Source organism: Perna viridis, chromosome 2 (genome assembly GCF_037379345.1).
Source record: "Perna viridis isolate PV_CMFRI_1.1 ecotype Kerala chromosome 2, ASM3737934v1, whole genome shotgun sequence".
NCBI lineage: Eukaryota > Metazoa > Mollusca > Bivalvia > Mytilida > Mytilidae > Perna > Perna viridis.
In genome coordinates this window covers 28,200,538-28,221,950 of record NC_142446.1, presented here as the reverse complement: position 1 = coordinate 28,221,950, position 21,413 = coordinate 28,200,538, and the positions used below count along the sequence as shown (strand labels likewise).

Below are 21,413 nucleotides of genomic sequence, written 5' to 3'. Positions count from 1 at the left end.
ACGTTTCAGTAAAAATAAATTCATCTTTTCTGATAGTTTTCAAGTCTTTTTCTAATTTGTTTTTACTTATTTAAAGAAGTGAATGAGTAATCAAGGGAACCAAGGTTATAGCGGTAATCAAAAGAATGTAATCCAGGGACAAAGACCAGACATGGAAATCATACATACAAAGTAACAAAAGTAAATGAGCAACTCGGACTCCACTAAAAACTGGGAGCATTGACCAGGTGCACCGGTTAGGTAAGCGTCCTCTGCTTTTCTAGAAACACCCGCCGAGTTGCTCATAAAAAGTCTAGTCCGGGGTAGACAAACGAGGAAAGGAAAACTATGACCCGTTGAATAAATCAGTTTTCATGGTGCTGATGGATACACCATAACGATACACGAGTTCATGATGACGACCATAAAACTTCTGTAGTGATGACTTCAATCTTGTAGCAACATAACCCTGTTCCAGAAGCCTATTTGTTAGAGTTCTAGCGCGATACAAAAAGTCTGCGTAGTTTCGGCAAGCTCTGGCATAACGTATGCGTTGTGTTATGAACACTCCATACGCAGGAGCCGAAGGGATGTTGCCACAGATGAAAGGAAAGTTGACAATTCTGAATGAAAAGTCATCACGTTTGTCGTAAAGTTTGGTCAATAGTTTTCCTTCATCATCGATTTCTAAGTGTAGGTCAAGATAAGAGGCTGAATCCACAGTGTCTGTAGTATCCTTTATCTCAAGTTCTTTTGGGTAGATGCGATGTATCAAATCCCCGAAATTAGGATTGTTTAACGATAATACGTCACCTATATAGCGGTTCATCGCCTGAATATAGCTGAAATATTGCTGCTCGGACGTTAATCCCCAACAACAACAACAAATTGAATTGTAATATTTGAAAATGAATTTCTAATATTAAAACGTCACTTTGCAATATTGCAAAATCAGTCACATTTTTTAATATTGCAAAATGATTTTCTAATATTAAAAAATCGTAATTGAATACAACAAATCCATTTTCTAATATTAGAAAATCAATTTCAAACATTAAAAAGCCGTTTTTAATATTAGAACTTCAATTGAATTTTTAATATTGAAAACAAGATATTTTAATAATTAAAAAGGGTTTTGTAATATCCGAATCAAATTTGTAATATTTAAAAAAAAATCATATTTTAATATTAGAAAACACTCATTTTTTTCACTTTAGCTTGCCATAACACCGTCTGAAAGTAGATAGTGAAAAAAAAACTATGAAGGTGGTGTCCATAATCGGTGTCACTTAATTTAGGTCGCGTTGATACTATTGGATATTTAAAAACATTCACACGTAGGTTTGTGGATTCTTCGGATTTGAAAGGTATGGTCTGTGTTCAAATGTTGTTGTCCATACTTGTTAAGGTGCACTGATTTGGTCATAAGTACATGTAGTTATTTAATTCTTTTTTTTCATGCATAAAATATAATTTTCTTAAATAAACTGATGTACGTGTATGTGCATTTGTTAACATCTTTATATATTATATAAGATATCTTATACAAAGGTTTCGATAAATACCATATATAGTAAATGAGATATCTTATACCTCATATATCATATCAGATATCTTATATATATTATATATAAGACATATTATATAGCAAATGAGATATCTTATACAATATATAAGACATCTTATATATTATATGAGATTTCATATATATCAAATAAGATATTTTATCTGATTTATGTGAATCTATACAAGATATCTTAAATATTGATTAAGATATCTGATATATTAAATGAGATAACTTTAATGTCGAATAAATATGAAAACGGTTTGCCATTGTTTTAAAATAGAAACAGTCTGGTAAATGATGAAATAATCCAACAGGTATTGGTGTAGCATAGAACCAGGTACGTTTATAGAAATAAATGCTTTATATCTTTTGCGATGAAAAAGGAACTTTGCCAATAAGATTTCAAGAATTACTATCAATTATTAATGTAATGTGTATTTTAGCGTTTCTCTGGACAATGTCAATTTCACCAGTCATAGCTATTCACGGGGGTGCATGGGCAATTCCAGACCACCTTGCCAAAGCTAGTATCGAGGGAGTGAAAACTGCAGCTAGAGTCGGACATGAAGTATTGAATAAAGGTGGTTCAGCAGTTGACGCAGTAGAGGCTGCAGTTAGAAGCATGGAGAACGATCCTGCGTTTGATGCCGGTAAGAGACTTATCATTTTTTTACTGGCTGGGGGATTCGTTATCCCTGACTAATGAATACATAAAAATATGTATTCCCCTCAAAAGCTGAATGAGAAATCATGAAATAAAGTTTATGTTTCTAGATCCATACTCTCTCTCTTGGAACGAGTTGTCCTGTTTCTTCGTCACCATCATCACCATCATCATCATCCTCATCAACAATGTCATTTGCCGAATTTTTGTTTTCATGACATGTTTTGACAAAATCACTATTTTGAGCTGAAAATTCATCTAAGATCGGAGAATTTTGACATGGACACGTAAGCGCGAGGTTGTTGAAATTTTAATAAAATATTTGGAGGCTCCCTCCAAAAGTGTGAGACTCATCTTCTGCGTGTCTGTTTTTTTTTTTCATCACTGTCTACCCCGGACTTGACTTTTATGAGCAACTCGGCGGGTGTTTCTAGAAAAGCAGAGGACGCTCACACTTCTGGTGCACCTGGTCCATGCTCCCAGTTTTTAGTGGAATCCGAGTTGCTCATATGCTTTTGTTACTTTGTATGCATGATTTTAGTTACTTTATGTTCTTTGTTGTGTATGTGTTTTCCATGTCTGGTCTTTGTAACTGGATTGCATTCTTTTGATTACCGCTATAACCTTGGTTCCCTTGATTACTCTTTCATCTGCTGTATCTGTTTTATTGTCATGATTTGGACTAAAATTCCTTCACCAAGTACCTACCCTTTGGCCAGACTTTGTAACACAACTACACACACAAAACTGACGCTCGCTTTTTGTAAATTTCTTCATAAAAAAATATCTCCCCCTTTTTTTCAATTTTCTACATAAAAATATCCCCCTTAATAGATCCTCGAAAAAAATTATCTCCCAAGGAAATGAGGAGTCCCCCGCTGCTGGTTAAAATAATAAGTCCGTAAGAAGCCGTAGAATATATGATACCTTTTGTTGCTTGGAGGATTTCAATATATATAATTTAAGGAGGCTCGAGGGTATAAATTTGTATTCATAAAAACAGGCTTATGTCTCTTTCTTTTTTTTTTTGGGGGGGGGGGGTTGAAACCCCTAGCTGTGAATTTCTATTGTTTCGCATAGGTCTATTAGTCATTGTGTATATTTTACGTTCTCCATATTTTCATTGATAAAGTAATGAAGTTATTACCAATTTTACTTGTATGTGTTATATGTCTGCGTCCTAGATCTTGATTTTGGAAGAACCTTAAAACTACAACCGCTTATAGCACTTGACGTAATATAGAATAATTATGCTATTTTTTTCATATATATATATATATATATATATATATATATATATATATATATCAATATCCAAATAAAAAAGGGGAGGGGTGCATGGTCAGAGGAAATTCAGACTAGTCCGAGTGGATATTATCGTATATGTATAGAAAAGGATTTATGTATCTTATTCTGTTCATCAAATGTTTCAACACTTGGACACTTTTAATGTCGTTCTTGTGACATCAATCATATGGATTTGTTTTATGGGATGATACTGTTGTATATCAGCCGGCCTAAATGTTAAAAAGGCTATCCATGTAAAAATCAGGCAGATCCTATGATATGAGTGGCACAGCGTAAAGTTTATCCCACTGTTTTTTGTTTTGTTCCAATGTAATGTATATATGTATATGCCATATGTCTGTATAAAGTTCGTTTTGAATCAACAATGAATGGCTCAGAAATTGATTTTAACGTTCCCTAACAAAGCAACCAAATTTTGCTCAGATTAAAGAGTTATTTTCCTTTGTTTTTGTCTGCAAAACGTTTTATATCCAATGTTTATTATCACAGGTAGACGTAGAAAATAATGACAGTGATAGGACCTACACTGCTACCACTCTCTTCAAAGAAGAGGTTGTGGAAAACCATAAATCTGTGCTATCGTCTTTTGGTCTCTCTACCAAGGACGATGATTGTGATTTACCGTCTATGTACTGGATTCCTAAACTTCACAAGAATCCATACAAACAACGTTTCATAGCTGGATCTGCAAAATGTACCACCAAACCTCTTTCAAAACTTTTAACTTCTATACTCACAACTGTCAAAGAGAGTCTACAGTCCTACCACAACACTTGTTACTCCCGTAGTGGTATTAATTCAATGTTTTTCCTGAAAAATTCGAAAGATCTTTTGGAGACAATCAGTTCAAGACTATTATCTGAATATAATAGCATTAAAACCTATGATTTTTCAACACTGTATACTTCTATTCCCCATACTCAGTTAAAATCCCGACTTAAAAACATTATACATCGTTGTTTTTTTCCAAAAAAGATGGTACACCTAGATACAAATATATAGTTCTTGGTAGAGATTCCTCATACTTTGTAAGAAATAATTCCAAATCATCTTTCAAATATACAGAGGAAGATGTTTACAAAATGCTGGAATTTTTAATCGACAACATATTTGTCCAGTGTGGTGGACGTGTTTTTCAACAAACGGTCGGCATTGCAATGGGAACAAATTGTGCTCCTTTACTTGCTGACCTATTCCTTCACTCTTCACACTCTATAGCTGATCTGATCAGAAAGAAAGAATATCGTCTGGCTAGATCCTTCAATCTCAGTTTCCGCTATATAGATGACGTATTATCTTTAAACAATCCTAGTTTCGGGGATTTGATACATCGCATCTACCCAAAAGAACTTGAGATAAAGGATACTACAGACACTGTGAAGTCAGCCTCATATCTTGACCTACACTTAGAAATCGATGGTAAAAGAAAACTATTGACCAAACTTTACGACAAACGTGATGACTTTTCATTCAGAATTGTTAACTTTCCTTTCATCTGTGGCAACATTCCTTCGGCTCCTGCGTATGGAGTGTTCATAACACAACTCATACGTTATGCCAGAACTTGCCGAAACTACGCAGACTTTTTGTATCGCGCTAGAACTCTAACAAATAGGCTTCTGGAACAGGGTTATGTTGCTACAAGATTGAAGTCATCACTACAGAAGTTTTATGGTCGTTATCATGAACTCGTGAGTCGATATGGTGTATCCATCAGCACCATGAAAACTGGTGTATTCAACGGGTCATAGTTTTCCTATCCTCGTTTGTCTACCCCGGACTTGACTTTTTATGAGCAACTCGGCGGGTGTTTCTAGAAAAGCAGAGGACGCTTACCCTACCGGTTCACCTGGTCCATGCTCCCAGTGTTTAGTGGAGTCCGAGTTGCTCATTTACTTTTGTTACTTTGTATATATGATTTTAGTTTCTTTATGTTCTTTGTTGTGAATGTCTGTTTTCCATGTCTGGTCTTTGTCCCTGGATTACATTCTTTTGATTACCGCTATAACCTTGGTTCCCTTGATTACTCTTTCAATGAATTTAAATGATTTCTATTTAATTTATTTGTCTTTTACCGTTAAAGTAAATTCAAAACCAAAATTCAACTTTCAGAAAGAACGCATTTGTGATGTGAAATGGATGAAAGTGAAAATTTGTTGAAAATAAAATTTGTGATGTGTCACCCATTGCCTGGTATTTGCTTGGACATCCTCTTTAACTTATCACATCATGAAATGATACAAGTCAATATCACTCAGAATCGGATCCTATATTGCAGGTACAGGTTCTGTTTTGAATATAGACGGTGATGTAGAGATGGATGCTGTTATCATGGATGGAAGTGACCTGAACTGTGGAGCCGTAGCCTGTATACAGAATGTGGAGAACCCTGTATCAATAGCTAGGCTAGTAATGGAAAAGGTATATAGCCCAACCTATAGTCTGTATGACGTGTATTCCTATAGTTGTACTGTCGTATATAAAACCTGTCAGAAAAGTTATTACCTTATCCTATCCGAACAGTTGGGTGAAGTACTAAATGTTACATACATCAGTATAAAACGGAGAATGTTTTATAAATGTCAGAATGATTATTTAACATTTTCGTCATGTTGGTTTCAGACTGACCATACGATGCTGGTGGGTAAAGGAGCCAACAAGTTTGCCGAGGAGATGCGTATACCAAGTGTTCCAACCAAACAGCTAGTTACTGATGAGGCTGTGAAAGAGTGGGAACAATACCATAAATTTAAACTCAGCGTAGATACTTTCTTCAAGCAAAGGTACATTCGCTGATAATTGGCGACCTCGAGCTGATTTCTTAAAAGTATACAAGTTATTTCCTCCCATAACGTGCATTTGTGTCCACTTCTTAGCAATTTCCATTCTAAGCCGTGACAACTGGAACTGAACTTCACTAGAATAAACTAAATAACTTGCATATAACTGAGATAAAAAAAAAAATCGCCGAGCGCAGCATGATACGACCACAGTGGTCCAACACTGAACAGTTGGGTCAAGTGACACAATATGTATTACTTTTTGACACATTTAAACATAGGGACTTACAATTCATTATGAACACAGCAACTGGCTTGGAGACTATAATGCTATATTGCAAAAAAAATGAAATTCAAATAAAAATTTTCTGAAACAAGAGCCTCCCAGGAACCGGAATCACTCACCTGGTCAAAGTTTGTCTTTCAAGAGCAGTAAATTTAACAAGTTGTCCAATAATTTTGACCCAAGAAGACTTTGGTAGGACTAACCATAAGGATCATTTCAGCAATTGAAAGTTTCTTTCTACCTATCATAGTTTTCAAGATATTGGCTAAAAAATGTAATTAGAGGTCATTTTTTATCTTTCAAGGGCAATAACTCTTACAAGGAGTCGTCTGACAACTGATCCCTGAAGACTTTTGAAGCCTTATAACAAGGATCATTTCAGCAATTGATAGAGTTTTGCTAAACCTAACGGTTTTGTTCTATTTTTAGTAACGGCAGACGTTCTTCGACGGATCAAAAATCCCCACATCAGTTCTGTGCAGGATATCCCACGGAACATTCATACCAAGTTTGGTTCCAATTGATCAAGTAGTGTCAGAGGAGTAGATTTTTGAAAGAAATAACATTAAAAAAAGCAAAAAAAACATCGAAAAAGGACAATAACTCCAACATGGCTTAATTGATTAAACGAAAATTTGACCACAGATAGATCTTGTCAGAATTTGGCTAAACCTAACGGTTTTGGAGATATATGCGAAAAACTACTTTCTGACCCCTATGTTTCATTTTAGTAATGGCAGCCATGTTTCTCAAAGGATAAAAAAATCCCAACATCAGTTCTATGCACGATACCCTAAAGAACATTCATAGCAAGTTTGGTTCCAATTGGTCAAGTGGTGTCTGTGGAGAAGAATTTTGAAAAATTGTCCATGACGGATGACGGCGACGACGAGTAAAGTAATTATCAAAATCAGAAGAAAAACAAACATTCTACATGTAGTTTAATAAAACATTATTTTCACCCTTTTTTTGGCCCCTAATTCTAAAATGGTAGGGGCCTCATCCTCCAAAATTAAATAGGAACCTTCCTTTAGCGGTTAGTATAATCATATCGAAATTTCATAATAGTTGGTCAACCATATCTAAAATTATCGCACGAAAACTAAGAGTCTACAGACGACGACGACAGCGCCAATTTTTTTTTTTGCGTTCGTATAAAAAAAAGACGCCTCGTTGCATGTCCAAGTGTACATATAAAAATATGATGTGTCTGATGTATCGAAATCTGCATGTGGGATGTCTCGTGTGCAGATATGGCATTTTATGCACACAGATTAACCCACTATTTCGATTGGAAATGCCTTTACCAAATCTGGACCATTATGGTTATTTGAAACTTTCTGTTTGTTATATAGACTTTCCTTTCGGACTACTCCATTTAACTCCTGTCTAGAATTGATCTGTTCCGTAATTGTGTCATTACCCTTTATTTTCTATTATACACTGAAACACCAGCCCGACTAGTATATATATATATATATATAAACACTTATAGTTGGGCTGCAGATTTGATAATGAGAGCTACCCCTGTGGCTGAAACTCAGTGGACAGTCGCTCAACTAGCTGGAAACATTAACTATCCATTAATTTTTTTTCAGGGACAATATAGGACACGATACTGTTGGTGCTGTGGCTTTAGACATAAAAGGCAATGTTGCATTCGCTACATCAACGGGAGGAATAAACGCAAAACGAACAGGCAGAGTGGGAGACAGTCCTATTGTTGGTTGGTAACTACTTCAGCTGTGCTAGAGGTTGTCTACCAATCTATTTCCACAAGGCTTGCTCCTAAATATTCGTCGGGCTGCATATTTGATAGTGGGAGCAAGCCCCTGGGCTATTTCATCCTACAGCCTTCTACGTTGTAGGAGTTGATAACCAATAAAGAATATCAAGTACACGTTCAATTCACATTGAAATTGGAATTTCATTACATTTTTCTCTTAAAATAGTTATATTGTCCGAACTTAATGCTCTAGAGAGCCTGAAACATCTGAAAAGGTAGAACGGCCTATCTTCGAGTATATATGGCAATTCAGGTTCTATTTACTTTCATGCACCTCCCACAATTGTGGAAATTAAGTTGTAACTATACCCCCATTCCAAAACTAGCATTGGTTTCCGTGGTGTAGCATTGTTCGGCATAATGAACACACTTTTAAAGCCTATATCCTAAAGATGCTTGTTACAATCCACCTAGTGATTTCAGACAAGCTCTGTAATGACACATGAAGACTAAAGCAAAGTAATTAGTCCTATAACTTCCAAACAGCAGTAAATGCAATAATACAACATACCACAATAATATGGCTTGATCTGTATCATATGGATCGAATGATATTTTTTTAGTTTGAAAAGATCTGATTGAGCTGTACTGAAACCATATGTGATGGACAGACATGAAGATCATTTGATCTCCAAATCTTGAGCAGGAGTATATATCAAACAAAATTGATGTAAAATGTGTTTAAAAATATGCATGACTTTTATTAAGAATTACCAATAAATAAATTTACTTTACAGACCATAGACTTCAATTTATTTAAGGTTCTGGTGGGTATGCTGATAATAACTCTGGAGCAGTTTCCAGCACAGGGCATGGAGAATCTATCACGAAAGTCTGCCTAGCTAGAAATATTACTTATCTATTAGAACAAGGTTGGTAAGTTTGAACGAAATACTTAATCAATGTTTCTGATCTGGGTAGTTGTTTCTTACTGCATTATATTTTTGTTTGTAGGCTAAAATAAAAAAAATATCCTAGGTTCTCATCCCTTCCCTAACCAATTTTTTTACCCTCCCTAAACAATTTTATTTTTATTTTTTTTTGCCCAATTTAGGTAAATTTCTTTCAAATGGACAGCATGTTTCACTTAAATTGATAAAAAAAAATATTTTTTTGTTATGGCGTAATCTAACACACATTCAGAAGTTTAAAAAAAAAATCAAAAATAATGGATTGGATAAAATATGAAAAAAAAACTACCACTGTGCCTCTATTTATAGGTAAAACTGTACAGGAAGCAGCATCAATATCATTAAGAAACATGGCCTCTAGAGTTCATGGGTCAGGAGGCGTGGTTTTGGTTGATAGAGTTGGAAATGTATGTCAACATTTTACAACAGAGCGAATGGCTTGGTCATGGATAAAGGACAACCAACTCTGCTATGGACTTAATCCTTCAGAGCACTTCACAGAAAAAATGAATTAAAAATATACTGTGCTGCGCATATAAAGAAAATATAGCAAATAGTGTACATGGGACAAAACCTTGAATAGAGATTACAGAAGACTGGTAAAACTGTGGCAAGTTTTATTCTAAAATGGAAACTTGAACATGTTCATTAAAAATTCTGTGATGTGTAAATAAATGAAAACAATTTACATTATGTCTATCACTTTTTATGTTTGTAAAACTAAGCAGATTAAAATAAATCAACTAAACAATTAATAAATACATATTGGAACTGCAAAATACCCCCCAAAAAAAACCCAAAAAAACCCAGAAAATAGGCTGCAATTTTTTTTCAGAGTTTCCAACAGTTACAAAAAATGGCCATGTTGATTCTAAAATAGCACCCTGAAGCCATCATCTTTAATCAATCAACTGCTTTTTTTTATATTAGACCTAATTTTTAAAGGCCAACATACAAAATGGAAATTTGAAAATTCTGCAGTAAATATACGCTTTAAATATATAACCTAAAGGAATAGTTTGGATTTGAAAAAAAAAGTAGCAAAAAAATTAGGTCCATTTTGTAGAAGTTTTCCCTCCTTACGACAAAGAAAACAGGGTAATAAAGTTGAAAAATTAATTTAAAAAATCTACAGAAAAAATGGAGGGAAGGTTCACTCATAATGATTAAATAAGCTCATTCGAACATTCTCCCAAGACTTAAATAAAACCATGTTTCCAGCACTTTATTTTACTAAAACTATTATGTTCGTTTTATTGGTAATTGTATTAAAAATGACATCCATGATCACAGAACCAAAATACAATATATAAACACTTTGAAGACGGGTACTGTAAGGGGTGCTGAAAAAAAAAAAAAATGCTGAATCAAACATCAACATTAAACATGTAATCATTGATTGACCAAACTGTTCATTACGGAAGTTCTAGACCTTCATTTAAAAGTAGTTTCTATATAGTTCTTAAAAAAGTAGTTTGTACAAAATCTAACTACTTGACCATACAAAAGCACTTCAGAATATTTACAGCACTGCAATTGCTCTGTTCAAATTTACAAGTAAAAAATATGGCAACATGAAAATAATGCTACATTGGTTTTCTGTGCTTCTTCAACCCATAAAATATAGATTGTTTCCATGAATATTGTAACTCATTTTGAATATAAAATACAAACCAAATCCTCTATCAATATACATTAGGATAAGGCGTTCAGGAATAAAGTATGTGTTCTTGATTTAGACAGATATGGCATAAAAGGGTTAGCAGTACATGTACATCTTCAAGTTCAAATGAAATATAAAGTGTTAGTTACCTGAACCAAAAATTCAAATTAGCCATTAACATATATTATCTACAGAAGGTCATACTTCTTCATAAACATAACCATGCTTTTTGAAATAAAAGATAAAATAAATTGCTCTGCAAGGTGCATCTTGATATGACCACAAACACGGCACCACAATATGGATATATTATTGCAACTTATAATTATCAGTTAACTAAGAAGAAAACAACAATTATACATTGTTTTTTTTCCTCCTTTTATGGACCCTGCAGAAAACTTGCAAAAATTATACAGACGTTTTTTTGAAACTCTATTGAAATTGGTCAAGACATAAGCACTTTCTACTATGGTCCTTCAAAGTTTATTCGTTAGTTTTCCAGGACATTATTCATTAAAACCAATGAAAAAAGAGGGCATTTCTTTTTACTATTTTATTGCCCAAAAAACCGATGAAGGAGCTCTTTACCATGTTCTTTGACAGACAAAATGAGGAGGGAGATGGTTTATTGATAAAGAAACAAGAAATCTGTGAGTGATGACTCACTGGTGATACCCCTGCTTTCAATCACATTATAAGGAAAATAAACAGTCCTCAGTAAACAGGAAGTAGTTTAAAAATTTTTCCAAAATGAATCCCACCAAATGGCACTAAGAAAAGTGTATTAAAAATTTCTACTTTCAAAAATGTATAGTCAAAAAATTAACAAAGTCCTCAGTATGCAGGAAGTTGTTTTAAAAATTCTCTGAAAATATATTCAAATTTCATTAGATGAGCACTTGCTGAGAAAACTGTGACAAAAAAGTGGTTAAGGACACATGGAAACACAGACAACCAGAAACATGAATAAGAGTAAAACAGTAATACTGTATACCCTCCTCTCCTTCGGAGCAAGGGTATAATAAATATGGGTAACAATGCACCCTCTAAAAAGACAAGGAAGTCGTTTGTTTTGTAAAGCCTACAGATAATTTCATTTCCTAAGCATCAAGTGAAAAAAAAAAATCTAAATAACAGATTTTCATCAGATACCTAAGATAACTATTTTTATCATGGAAGGATAAATCAGGATAAATGTCAATATAAATTGAAACCACATGCTTTTGTTTTATTTTGAGCTTGACATGTTTTCAATACCATGTGGGATTTTGCTGTCAAAATAAGGTCATTATAAAACACACTGAATAGATAAAAAGTATGTGGTTTCTGTTTTTGTATAAATTCAAGTGGCTGTTACTTTTACCTGGTCATTCCTACAAAATGGACATATCAACTGAAAATTTCAAATTTTTATATATTTTTTATTCACTATACCATAGAAATAAAATGAAATTTAACCTAATGCATATTTTGGATCCTTAATACCTTAATGAGTTGAGTAACAGCCATACAATCCATTCAATTCTTCCTTCTGTGAGAAGAAACTTGAATTCAAATTTCAATAGCATGTATTTCCTTAACAAAAACCTAAAATCATATGAAATAGGACATCACAATAAGATAATTATTTTTGTTCATATATAACAAATGTTATAAGTACATAGGAATAAGAAAATACTACAATTCTGTGAACCAGAACAAAGGAATGAAAAAGTAAAGAAAGTAAGTTCTTGATAGTTATAACTTTAGCACCAGCTTTAAATTACAAGTAACAATTCAATCAATTTCCTCTTTAACAATATAAAAATTTAACTTATCAGTTCCTGTTTTATATGCTGTGTAGAAAAACACACCAGTTCACTCATGAAATCAGGTTTCCTCTTCCAACTTCATCAGAGATTGGCCACTTAACACATTGATACTAGTGTTAGGCAACAGATTAGATAATATCTCTTCAAATTTGGTTAGACTAATGTATTCATTATGAGATTCTGTCTGACTACTGCAGTCTTTATCTGCAGCAGGTAAGAATGGTATCCATTCTTGATTGTTTTCAGGCTTCTGTTTATTTGTATCTTCGGCATCTAATATCAGCGATGAGTCTTTGTTTCTGAGTACTCCCCACTCAAACTGTTTTAAAAATGTCAATTTTCTCACAGTAAACAATGCAGTGGAATTTACTTGAGCTGCACTCTGTAATAAAGATGAAAAATTGTAGACCAAAATACAAATTGTTAGGATACATCACCATTCCAGTAACCAAGATACTGTAAAAAAGATCAATTTGAAAAGGCTTAAAATTATCTCTGAAAAAAAATTAGTGAATCTTAACAGCTACGATACACTCTGTTAGGCATGTGAGGTGTGAAGAGCATTTCAACAGCTGATTTGGATTAGATTGATGATTCACCCATCCCCACTTGGATTATAAGGCAGTTCTATACCAGAATATGTGCCAGTTTTGAAATAAAATTAATAGATCTTTTTTAAACTGTAAACAGAACACAACAAACTCTTCTCAACCAATTATAAGAACAGATTTTCATTAATCAGAGTTTGCCAAATTTTACAATCTAAACTTACCAATTAACACTAAATACATTATGACATGAACTTATTTCCTTTCCCTTTCAAATCAAGAAAGTTTGTTACAATAGCCATTAGGGCTAAGGTAGGTGAGACTGTTCATGAAAAGGTGTAAGAAGTTACCTGATTTGAAGTGTCAGGCCAAAGTTTGAATGACCTTAAATTCTCTAGCTTCTCAAGTGTTTCATGTAAATTTTTAGCCATCAGAAACTGCATCAACTCTAGGGTTTCTAATCTGTAATAAAATAGATGTATTACATGAAGGAGACCATGCAGAAACCTGTTCTTGGTAAAATTACTAATGTTGGTTTTAGCATGTAAAGTTTTCTTTCTTAAGAGTAAATAAATGAAAATAAAAACATTCTTAAGCATTGAATTTAAAGTATCTTATTTGTGAGCGTTTCAGTCTATAGCTCTTTTGACAAGAAAACATTGTATGCACAATGTAACTGAAATATGCAATAAGTTATATGTGTATAATAGACCATTGATTTGATTTATTAGGGAGAATGCTTCAATGTGACATGAGTTGCAGCTGAAGCATTGCAGTCATTCCTGTAACTACCCAATCATTATATTCATAACTAAAACTACCTACAACTTCAACTAATTACTATAACTTCTCAGTCATTAAAGTCATTACTGAAACTACCCAAAACTTATTCTAATTACTGTAATTAACCATTATAGTCATTACTGTTTCTACCCACTCATTATATTCATTACTGAAACTACCACTAGCTTTTACTAATTACTGTAACTACCAAACTTTTATAGTCATTACTGCAATTACCAAATCATAAATAATTTGATATGTTTATCTGGACGTATGAAACACATTGAAAATCAAATGCAAACATCATACACACAAAATACCTACTGTTGAAGGTGTATAAGTGCCTCTGATAATCCAGTGTCAGCATTACCCTGACAACATTCCAACCGAAGTGAGTGAAGTTGAGTTAGTTTACCAATTATTGAGTATGTCTGTAAACAAAAATAAACAAGAAAAATCACTTACAATAAATCAGTAGATTAAATATTATATCTACGGTTTAGTTGTCAGAAAAGTTAAAACATTAAAAATGGTTGTATAAAAATCATTTCATAAATGTATAGTTCTAAATACAAACGTAGCTTAGGTGCATTTAATAGCTTCTACAAATAATCCATAAAATGTTACCAGACTGACTCATGCCTTGATTCCCACAACTGACTTACTTTCAAGTAAACAAACAAAAAGTACCACCAAACAACCCAACATTCTACAAATGGTAGTCAATTTTTGTTTTATCACAAAGTCTGGGTGGTTAATAAGATATTTTTTTGAAGTTGTTTTCTATGAAATTTGGGAAAAATAAGTAAATGAAATAAATAAAATTCCAACCTACCAAACCCATTTTTTGTTCTGACATATAACAGGAAACAGAGGTATAATTTTTTTGGCCTAATTGTCTGCATCTACATGATTCATAATTGAACTACACTAAAACATAAATAAATTTCATGTACATGTAAATGTATTACTTGGTGCAGTTGTGGTTCCAAGTTGGCTATGTTAAAATCAAGAGGCCTCAAATTTAACCAACAATATTTGATTATGTCTTAATATTTATCTCAGAATTGCTACAAATTTCAGAATCAGGTATTATTCATTTGTACAATTCATATTTCTAATATACATGGAAACTAGTGTTTTGCACCAGAAAGGGTCTAAAAATAATTTACCTTCCACAGGGGAGCATTAAGACAGATAAACCTGCAGTTGATAAAATAGTGTTGTCCCCTTGGCTTAATTTTTACTTGTCACGAGTAACAGGAAATAAGAATTCCTGAACACTGTCAGAGAGACAAATACTTAGCAAAATTTGTAAAGGACTCCGACACTTTGTAAGCCTAATTTCAATATTTTAGTATAAGATAAAATACTTCACATGGTACAGTTTGATATAAAAGTAGAAGGCAAACCCTAAGAAGTTACGGTAAGAAGTTAACAAATGTCATAACTCCTATAAAATCATTTTTTTACAAAAATATACACAGACCTTGAGGTAATCATAACTAATAACTGTGTAAAGTTTGATGAAATGTTCTCAGGATATGACACCACATGAAAGAAACCACCTTTTTTCAGCACATTAAAGTTCAATTGGTCAGAAACAAAAATTACCCTGAATTTTAGTGTAAAGTATACCAGCATTGAGATCATAAAAATAAACAGCTGAATAAAGTTTCAGATAAAGTATTTTTTTAAGTTACAAAGCAACAAGACAAGAACATATCTCCCTTTTTAGTGTTTTACATCCATAACTCAGTTACGGAAAATCAATCAATTATTAAAAAGTTTACAGACCTCAAGACCATCATAATATATCATAACATACAATTATATAAAAAATTTTGAAGAGGTACTCAAGTTATGGTAAGACATCTTAATATCGACAGAAAGACTGACAGTCATTAGTATACCATAATTTATCCATCTTAAACAATGAGTGTATTTATTTAAAAAATCTATACACTATTTGATTCAGCATATCAAAAAAAAAAAAAAAACATTCACGAAACAGAGCATGATACGACCACAGCCAGTAAACTCTATTTACTTGGTGCAAGTGTGGACACAATATAAGTTTTTGACACACTTTAACATAGGGACTTACAGCTCACTGTGGACACAACAACTGGTTTGGATACTATACTGCACAATATTTTGAAATTAAATTTAAGAAAAAAGTTCTGCTGAAAAATGCACTAGTTCAAACAGCCTTATTTCAACAATTTTTATCCAAACATAAATTCCTGATAATATGCACACCCAAATATGGTAAGCTAACACTCCATTAAGTTTCATAATAATCCTGCAAGTTGTTGAGGAGGAGTTGCAGACAACACATGAGACCAAGTTTTAATGAAAAACACCCAAGTTCAACACATATATTTTACAATTTTTGTGCAAACATAAATTGCTGACAGTATGCACATCTCCATAAGATTATACTTCATCTCACAAAGTTTCATAACAATGCTGAAAGCTGCTAAGAAAATAGTTCCAACAAACAGACAGACAGACTGACAGGTGAAACCTATACTTTGTCTGTTGGGGGTATAAAAATATGTGGCCCCACTTTGCCACCATACTGAAAAAGCTAAATGCTATTTTAAATCAGTTAAGTATTCTCAACACAGTATTTTGTAAGAGGCAAATTAAAAATTTAAATAAACATATTTTTTACCCCTATTGGCCCCTTCTTGTAGAACAGTAGTGGCCAATGACCCCATTTTCAATAGCAAGCTTCCTATAGACCCCTTCTTGTAGAACAGTAGTGACCAATGACCCCATTTTCAATAGCAAGCTTCCTATAGAACTAAGTACCATCATAACATAATACTACTACAAAAACTATGGTTGTATAAAATTCATTAAATATTTTTTTCATTTTGGACCCTTTAAACTTCAATGTGGACCAATTTAAAAATGGAGTAGAAATCATAATTTGACTACACATTATACTGTAAGATTCAGAAGATCACAGAAAATAACCCCAGCTTAGACAAATGGATCATTATGTCAATTTGTAAGAAAATTTTGTCAACTTGCCAGATATGTATATTTGTCTATTTGTCAGATAAATACATTGGGAGTCTACTTAATATTATTCTAGCAAAAATTATGCCACAACAGCTTTAACATTTGAAACCCTAAGGTTGAATGATCTCCCTTTGCAGGCAATGCCAAGAAATAGTAAATGCATTTGTTTAAGTAAATTTATTATAATAAAAAAAATATGCACTTTTTCGCTGCATTTTTGGGACATACAATTTCGTAACTGAATGATTGCAGTTTTCACAAATGTAACAATAAATTTATATATCATAAACGTATTAATTTTTGCAGTTGCTAATTTTCACAGATTCTGTCAAGTGAACATATTCGCTATTATCAATTTCCGTGGTTTCGAACAATGAGAAGCATTCTACAGTGTTAAAATTCAATTTTGCGGGTACTATTTTTTGTGATTTTCTTTCCACCATAAAAATTGTGAAAATAAATACTTATACAGTATTTCATACTATGAATTATATATTTGTTTCTTAAGGTCGCAAAAAATATATGGCCGATAAAAATATTTGAATTAAAAAAGTTTTATCAATAAAAAGACGACATTATTGGGCCTCTACATTCTCCCAGTTGACTCCCAATGTTTAAAAAAAGTAGCATAGTTTTAGTTAATTGTATGCTTGTACACCCTCATCATAGCAAGGCAAACTTAAAACAAGACTTTTTACTGGAATATTTAGGGGATGATCTCCCTTGTTTATATTTTGATATTATCTCAAACATATATCTTGTATTTCTACCTGTTTTGTCCATGAAGTACAGTCCCCTAATTCTAAATTTCTGAGTTGTGGAAGAAGTGGCAGAAATTCTAGCTCAGTATCAGTTCCAAACTCCTTCAGTGTAGTCAAAGACTAGAATGTAAGAACATAGTTAAAAAATATATCACAACTTTAGGAGAATGAAAATGATCTACAGTCAGAAAATATACCAGTAAGAATTTGTCATCTCAAATTTTCCTTATATCTGTATAAATTAATATTCTCTAAGTGAGTGCCCGCCTTTTTTTTATCATTTTTCACCTTTACAAAGAAAATAAACAAGAAATTCTTGTTCGATTATAACTTTCTTTCAAATGTCTTAATATGAATATGTTGAAATACCAAGTTAGGTTGTATATTTAAGGAAATATTACAAGAAAAATCAAATATTTAAAATTGCATACTACTTATTTATATAAGATTCAAACAAAAAAAAGTTTTATTAAGTTTTTTTAGTGGATACAAGTTTCACAACACTGACAACTGAGACAGAACCTTTATTCAACTTTGAATAAAAGTTATATGATACATCTGTTGGGGAGTTACAACTCCTGTTTTAAAGTAACTTTCAAAAAGTCAGATTCTTTTGAATGAAAATTTCAGGCATCATTGTTACTTCAATGTTAAATGGAAAAATTAAAACCCTGAGCTACTTATGACAATAGTTATCAGAAGAAAAATGGAAAAAAGCTGTGAAAAAAAAAATGAACAATTGCATTAAATAACTCAGGTTGCCATAAGGATATTAAGTGCACATATACAATTGATTTATCATTTTATTAAACAATTAAGGTGTGACGGAATATTGACCGCTTGATATGGCTTCATTCTCCATGACACATGAATAATGATAAATTAAACATTTTAAGTTTTCCTATCTGAGTGATTATCATCCACAAAGATAATAGTTTTTTGAGTTTTTGATTTTCATCTACAAAGATAGTAGTTTTTTAATTCTTGATTTCACAGCTAAACACAGTCCATGCAAACCACAAAAATAAGTACCCCATGAGGAAAAAAACTGAAACCTCAATAAATAATTGACACTGTTTGTTCGTACATGTATTTATTAAACCTACCAATGTATTTAGGTGCTTAAGGATCTTCAATTCATTAAATCCACCACTGAATGGGAAAGCAGGTTGACTTATACCTGCTGTTCCTCTCAAACGTAATTCTCTTAAATTGGTCAGAGACGAGAACTTTCCAATGTCAAGCCTAGTAGGATTTGTCCTTTAAAAAAGAAAACAGCTTATATCAAATTTAATTTGTTAATAGAATTATTTAGCTTTCTTGTTGGTAGTAACTGCCTTATCATTTTATAATTATTTAAGTACATTATTTCCAGCACATATAAATGAAATTTTATGAATCTGTTTCCTAAATGTTCTATACCTCATTACACAAGCCTTCAAAAATTAATTAATTGCACATAGACATTTCACCAAAAACAAAAACTAACAAAAAAACATTAATGGCTTATTGAATATACATATGTCTACATAAATTTGCAAGATCACCAAAAAGATGTTTTGTATCATAGGTATAGATATGATCTCTCTTAATCATCTGAAACTAGAGGCTTCAAGGAGCCTGAATCACTCACCTGGTTCAATTTTTGCCAATCAAGGGCAATAACTCTAACAAGAAGTTATCCTAAACTTTGATGACCCAGTAGACTTCAGTAGGCCCTATCATAAGAATTATTTCATCAAATAAAAGTTATTTATTAAGCTATCATAGTTTCCAAGATGTCTATTATAGTTTTCAATTTATAGACTGAAAACTGCAAAAGCTGTCATTTTTCACCTTTCAAGGGCTATAACTCTAACAAGGAGTCATCCTACAACACTGTTGACCCATTGGACTTTAGTAGACCTTATTGTAAGGATCATTTCATCAATTTTAAATTTTTTCCTATCTATTATCCTTTTCAAGACTATGGCTATTGAATGGATCATTTCATCAATTCTAAGTTTTTTCCCTACCTATTATTGTTTTCAAGATATTGGTTGAAAACTGCAAAAACCGTCATTTTGCAACTTTCAAGTGCAATAACTTAAAAAAAAAAAAAAAAGAGTTGTTCAAAAATGACACAATGGAGACTTTTGTACAGCTTTTTGAGCTGAAGAAGGAAAGTCACATTCACATGTATTTTTCAATATCTCTTTTAATTTTTGAGATACATGTAAAAATTGGTGACTTGACCCCTGTGGTCTTAAAATAGCAATGGAGGCCATGTTTTTTGATGGATCAAAAATTGAAACCCTTTTTGTTTACAAGACATCATTAGGAACAATTATGCTGATTTTCATATAATTCTGCATAGTAGTAGCAGAGAAGATGTTTGAAAAAATTGTTAAAGACGATGACGGACGGCGACGGACACCATGTGATGGCAATAGCTGACATGGCCTTCAGCCATGTGAGCTAATAAAGTCAGTTCTTTTCAAATTTCAATGATAACAAACAATATAATTTGCTGGTTTAATTTTCTTCTTTACAATAAATTGGTCAAAATCAATTGTAAAAATGTATGTATTTATTTGATATTTCGGATAGTATTATTTCCTACTTCATCATTACACCAGTGAAGTCACTAATCCATTCTGCTGAAAATTTCTCCAACTGATGCATCTTTTCACATAGTGCTTCTAACACAGACCCAGGTACAGTACCAAAGTACACAGTATGAACACATGGAAACATATGGCTGTTTAAAATCAGTTGATTCCATGTTTTACTATTGTCCTCATGATGACACAAACCACGTAAATCCTACACAATTAACAAGTTTGTCAAAAAAATTATACATGTAGAATAAATAACATTTATTCATAAGTTAAGGAGATTAATAGTGTAGAAAAAAAACAGTTATAGTATGCCTACTTAAATATTTTTATTGGACTCATGTCTTTTTTCTTTCCCTGAAGCTCCTCAATTAAAGCATTGTTCCTAAATAAAGTAAAAGATCAGATTAGGACTTATGATGATAGAAGTTCAGTCATTTCCTATTATATTTTTAATATATGTGTATGTGTACTCACTCTGCACCTCAAGTTTTAAACTTACTAATATTTCTACTGCTCTTCTTGATAAATATTGAGCTGCCTTTTTCCAATCTAAGACTTTCATCTTTCTGAATTTTACCTCCTTCCACTTAAAAAAATATATAAGTATAGTATAAACAATACATCAATATACTTAATTTAGTGTACCAGGTATTCTGAAGGAAAATTTATGTTACAGCTAGTTGAAATAGACCAGTTCCAATTTCAATACAAATCTAGCAGGCCAGTGAGTAATTTAAATAGCTCTCTAGGTAGAAATCTGCCCTACATTATACCAATGTGTCCTACTAAACTACTTCAGAATCCTTTAGACACTGCCTTTTAATTTTGAATAGCTGTCAATTATGATGGTGGATTGCAAATTTAAAGGTTAAGGTCATCATAATTGACAGCTATTCAAACTTAAACAGTGTCCAAAAGATCACACAGGTG

At 32.5% G+C, this 21,413-nt stretch overlaps 2 protein-coding genes across 7 annotated transcripts in view; one reads left to right on the top strand and one right to left on the bottom strand.

The window, feature by feature from the left end:
* Positions 1–986: 986 nt before the first annotated feature.
* On the top strand, positions 987–10,063 carry LOC148624338 (isoaspartyl peptidase/L-asparaginase-like). 3 transcript variants are annotated; one of them, XM_088567062.1, is made up of 7 exons: positions 987–1,346; positions 1,990–2,196; positions 5,797–5,939; positions 6,141–6,301; positions 8,183–8,310; positions 9,132–9,242; positions 9,591–10,063. In XM_088567062.1, exons 2-7 carry the CDS (start codon positions 2,004–2,006, stop codon positions 9,794–9,796), a joined length of 942 nt encoding a protein of 313 aa, XP_088423188.1. In that variant the 5' UTR covers positions 987–1,346; positions 1,990–2,003; the 3' UTR covers positions 9,797–10,063. The 3 variants fall into 3 exon arrangements, with proteins under 3 accessions (XP_088423188.1, XP_088423189.1, XP_088423186.1); XM_088567063.1 differs by lacking the exon at positions 987–1,346 and having other exon boundaries at positions 1,756–2,196; positions 9,132–9,246; positions 9,591–9,725; XM_088567060.1 differs by lacking the exon at positions 987–1,346 and having other exon boundaries at positions 1,760–2,196.
* LOC148624337 (uncharacterized) overlaps positions 9,882–21,413 on the bottom strand; it is a 24,529-nt gene continuing 12,997 nt past the window's right edge. For 2 of the 4 annotated variants that reach the window (XM_088567053.1, XM_088567054.1), the window contains exons 10-16: positions 20,983–21,069; positions 20,486–20,688; positions 18,990–19,143; positions 17,893–18,003; positions 14,411–14,517; positions 13,654–13,765; positions 9,882–13,137 (exon numbers count right to left, since the gene is read on the bottom strand). In XM_088567053.1, coding sequence (XP_088423179.1) covers positions 12,814–13,137; positions 13,654–13,765; positions 14,411–14,517; positions 17,893–18,003; positions 18,990–19,143; positions 20,486–20,688; positions 20,983–21,069 — 1,098 coding nt within the window. In that variant the 3' untranslated portion in view covers positions 9,882–12,813. Of the gene's footprint in view, positions 13,138–13,653; positions 13,766–14,410; positions 14,518–14,921; positions 15,017–17,892; positions 18,004–18,989; positions 19,144–20,485; positions 20,689–20,982; positions 21,070–21,413 lie in introns of those variants that run through there. The other 2 variants (XM_088567055.1, XR_015919675.1) reach the window with 2 other exon arrangements.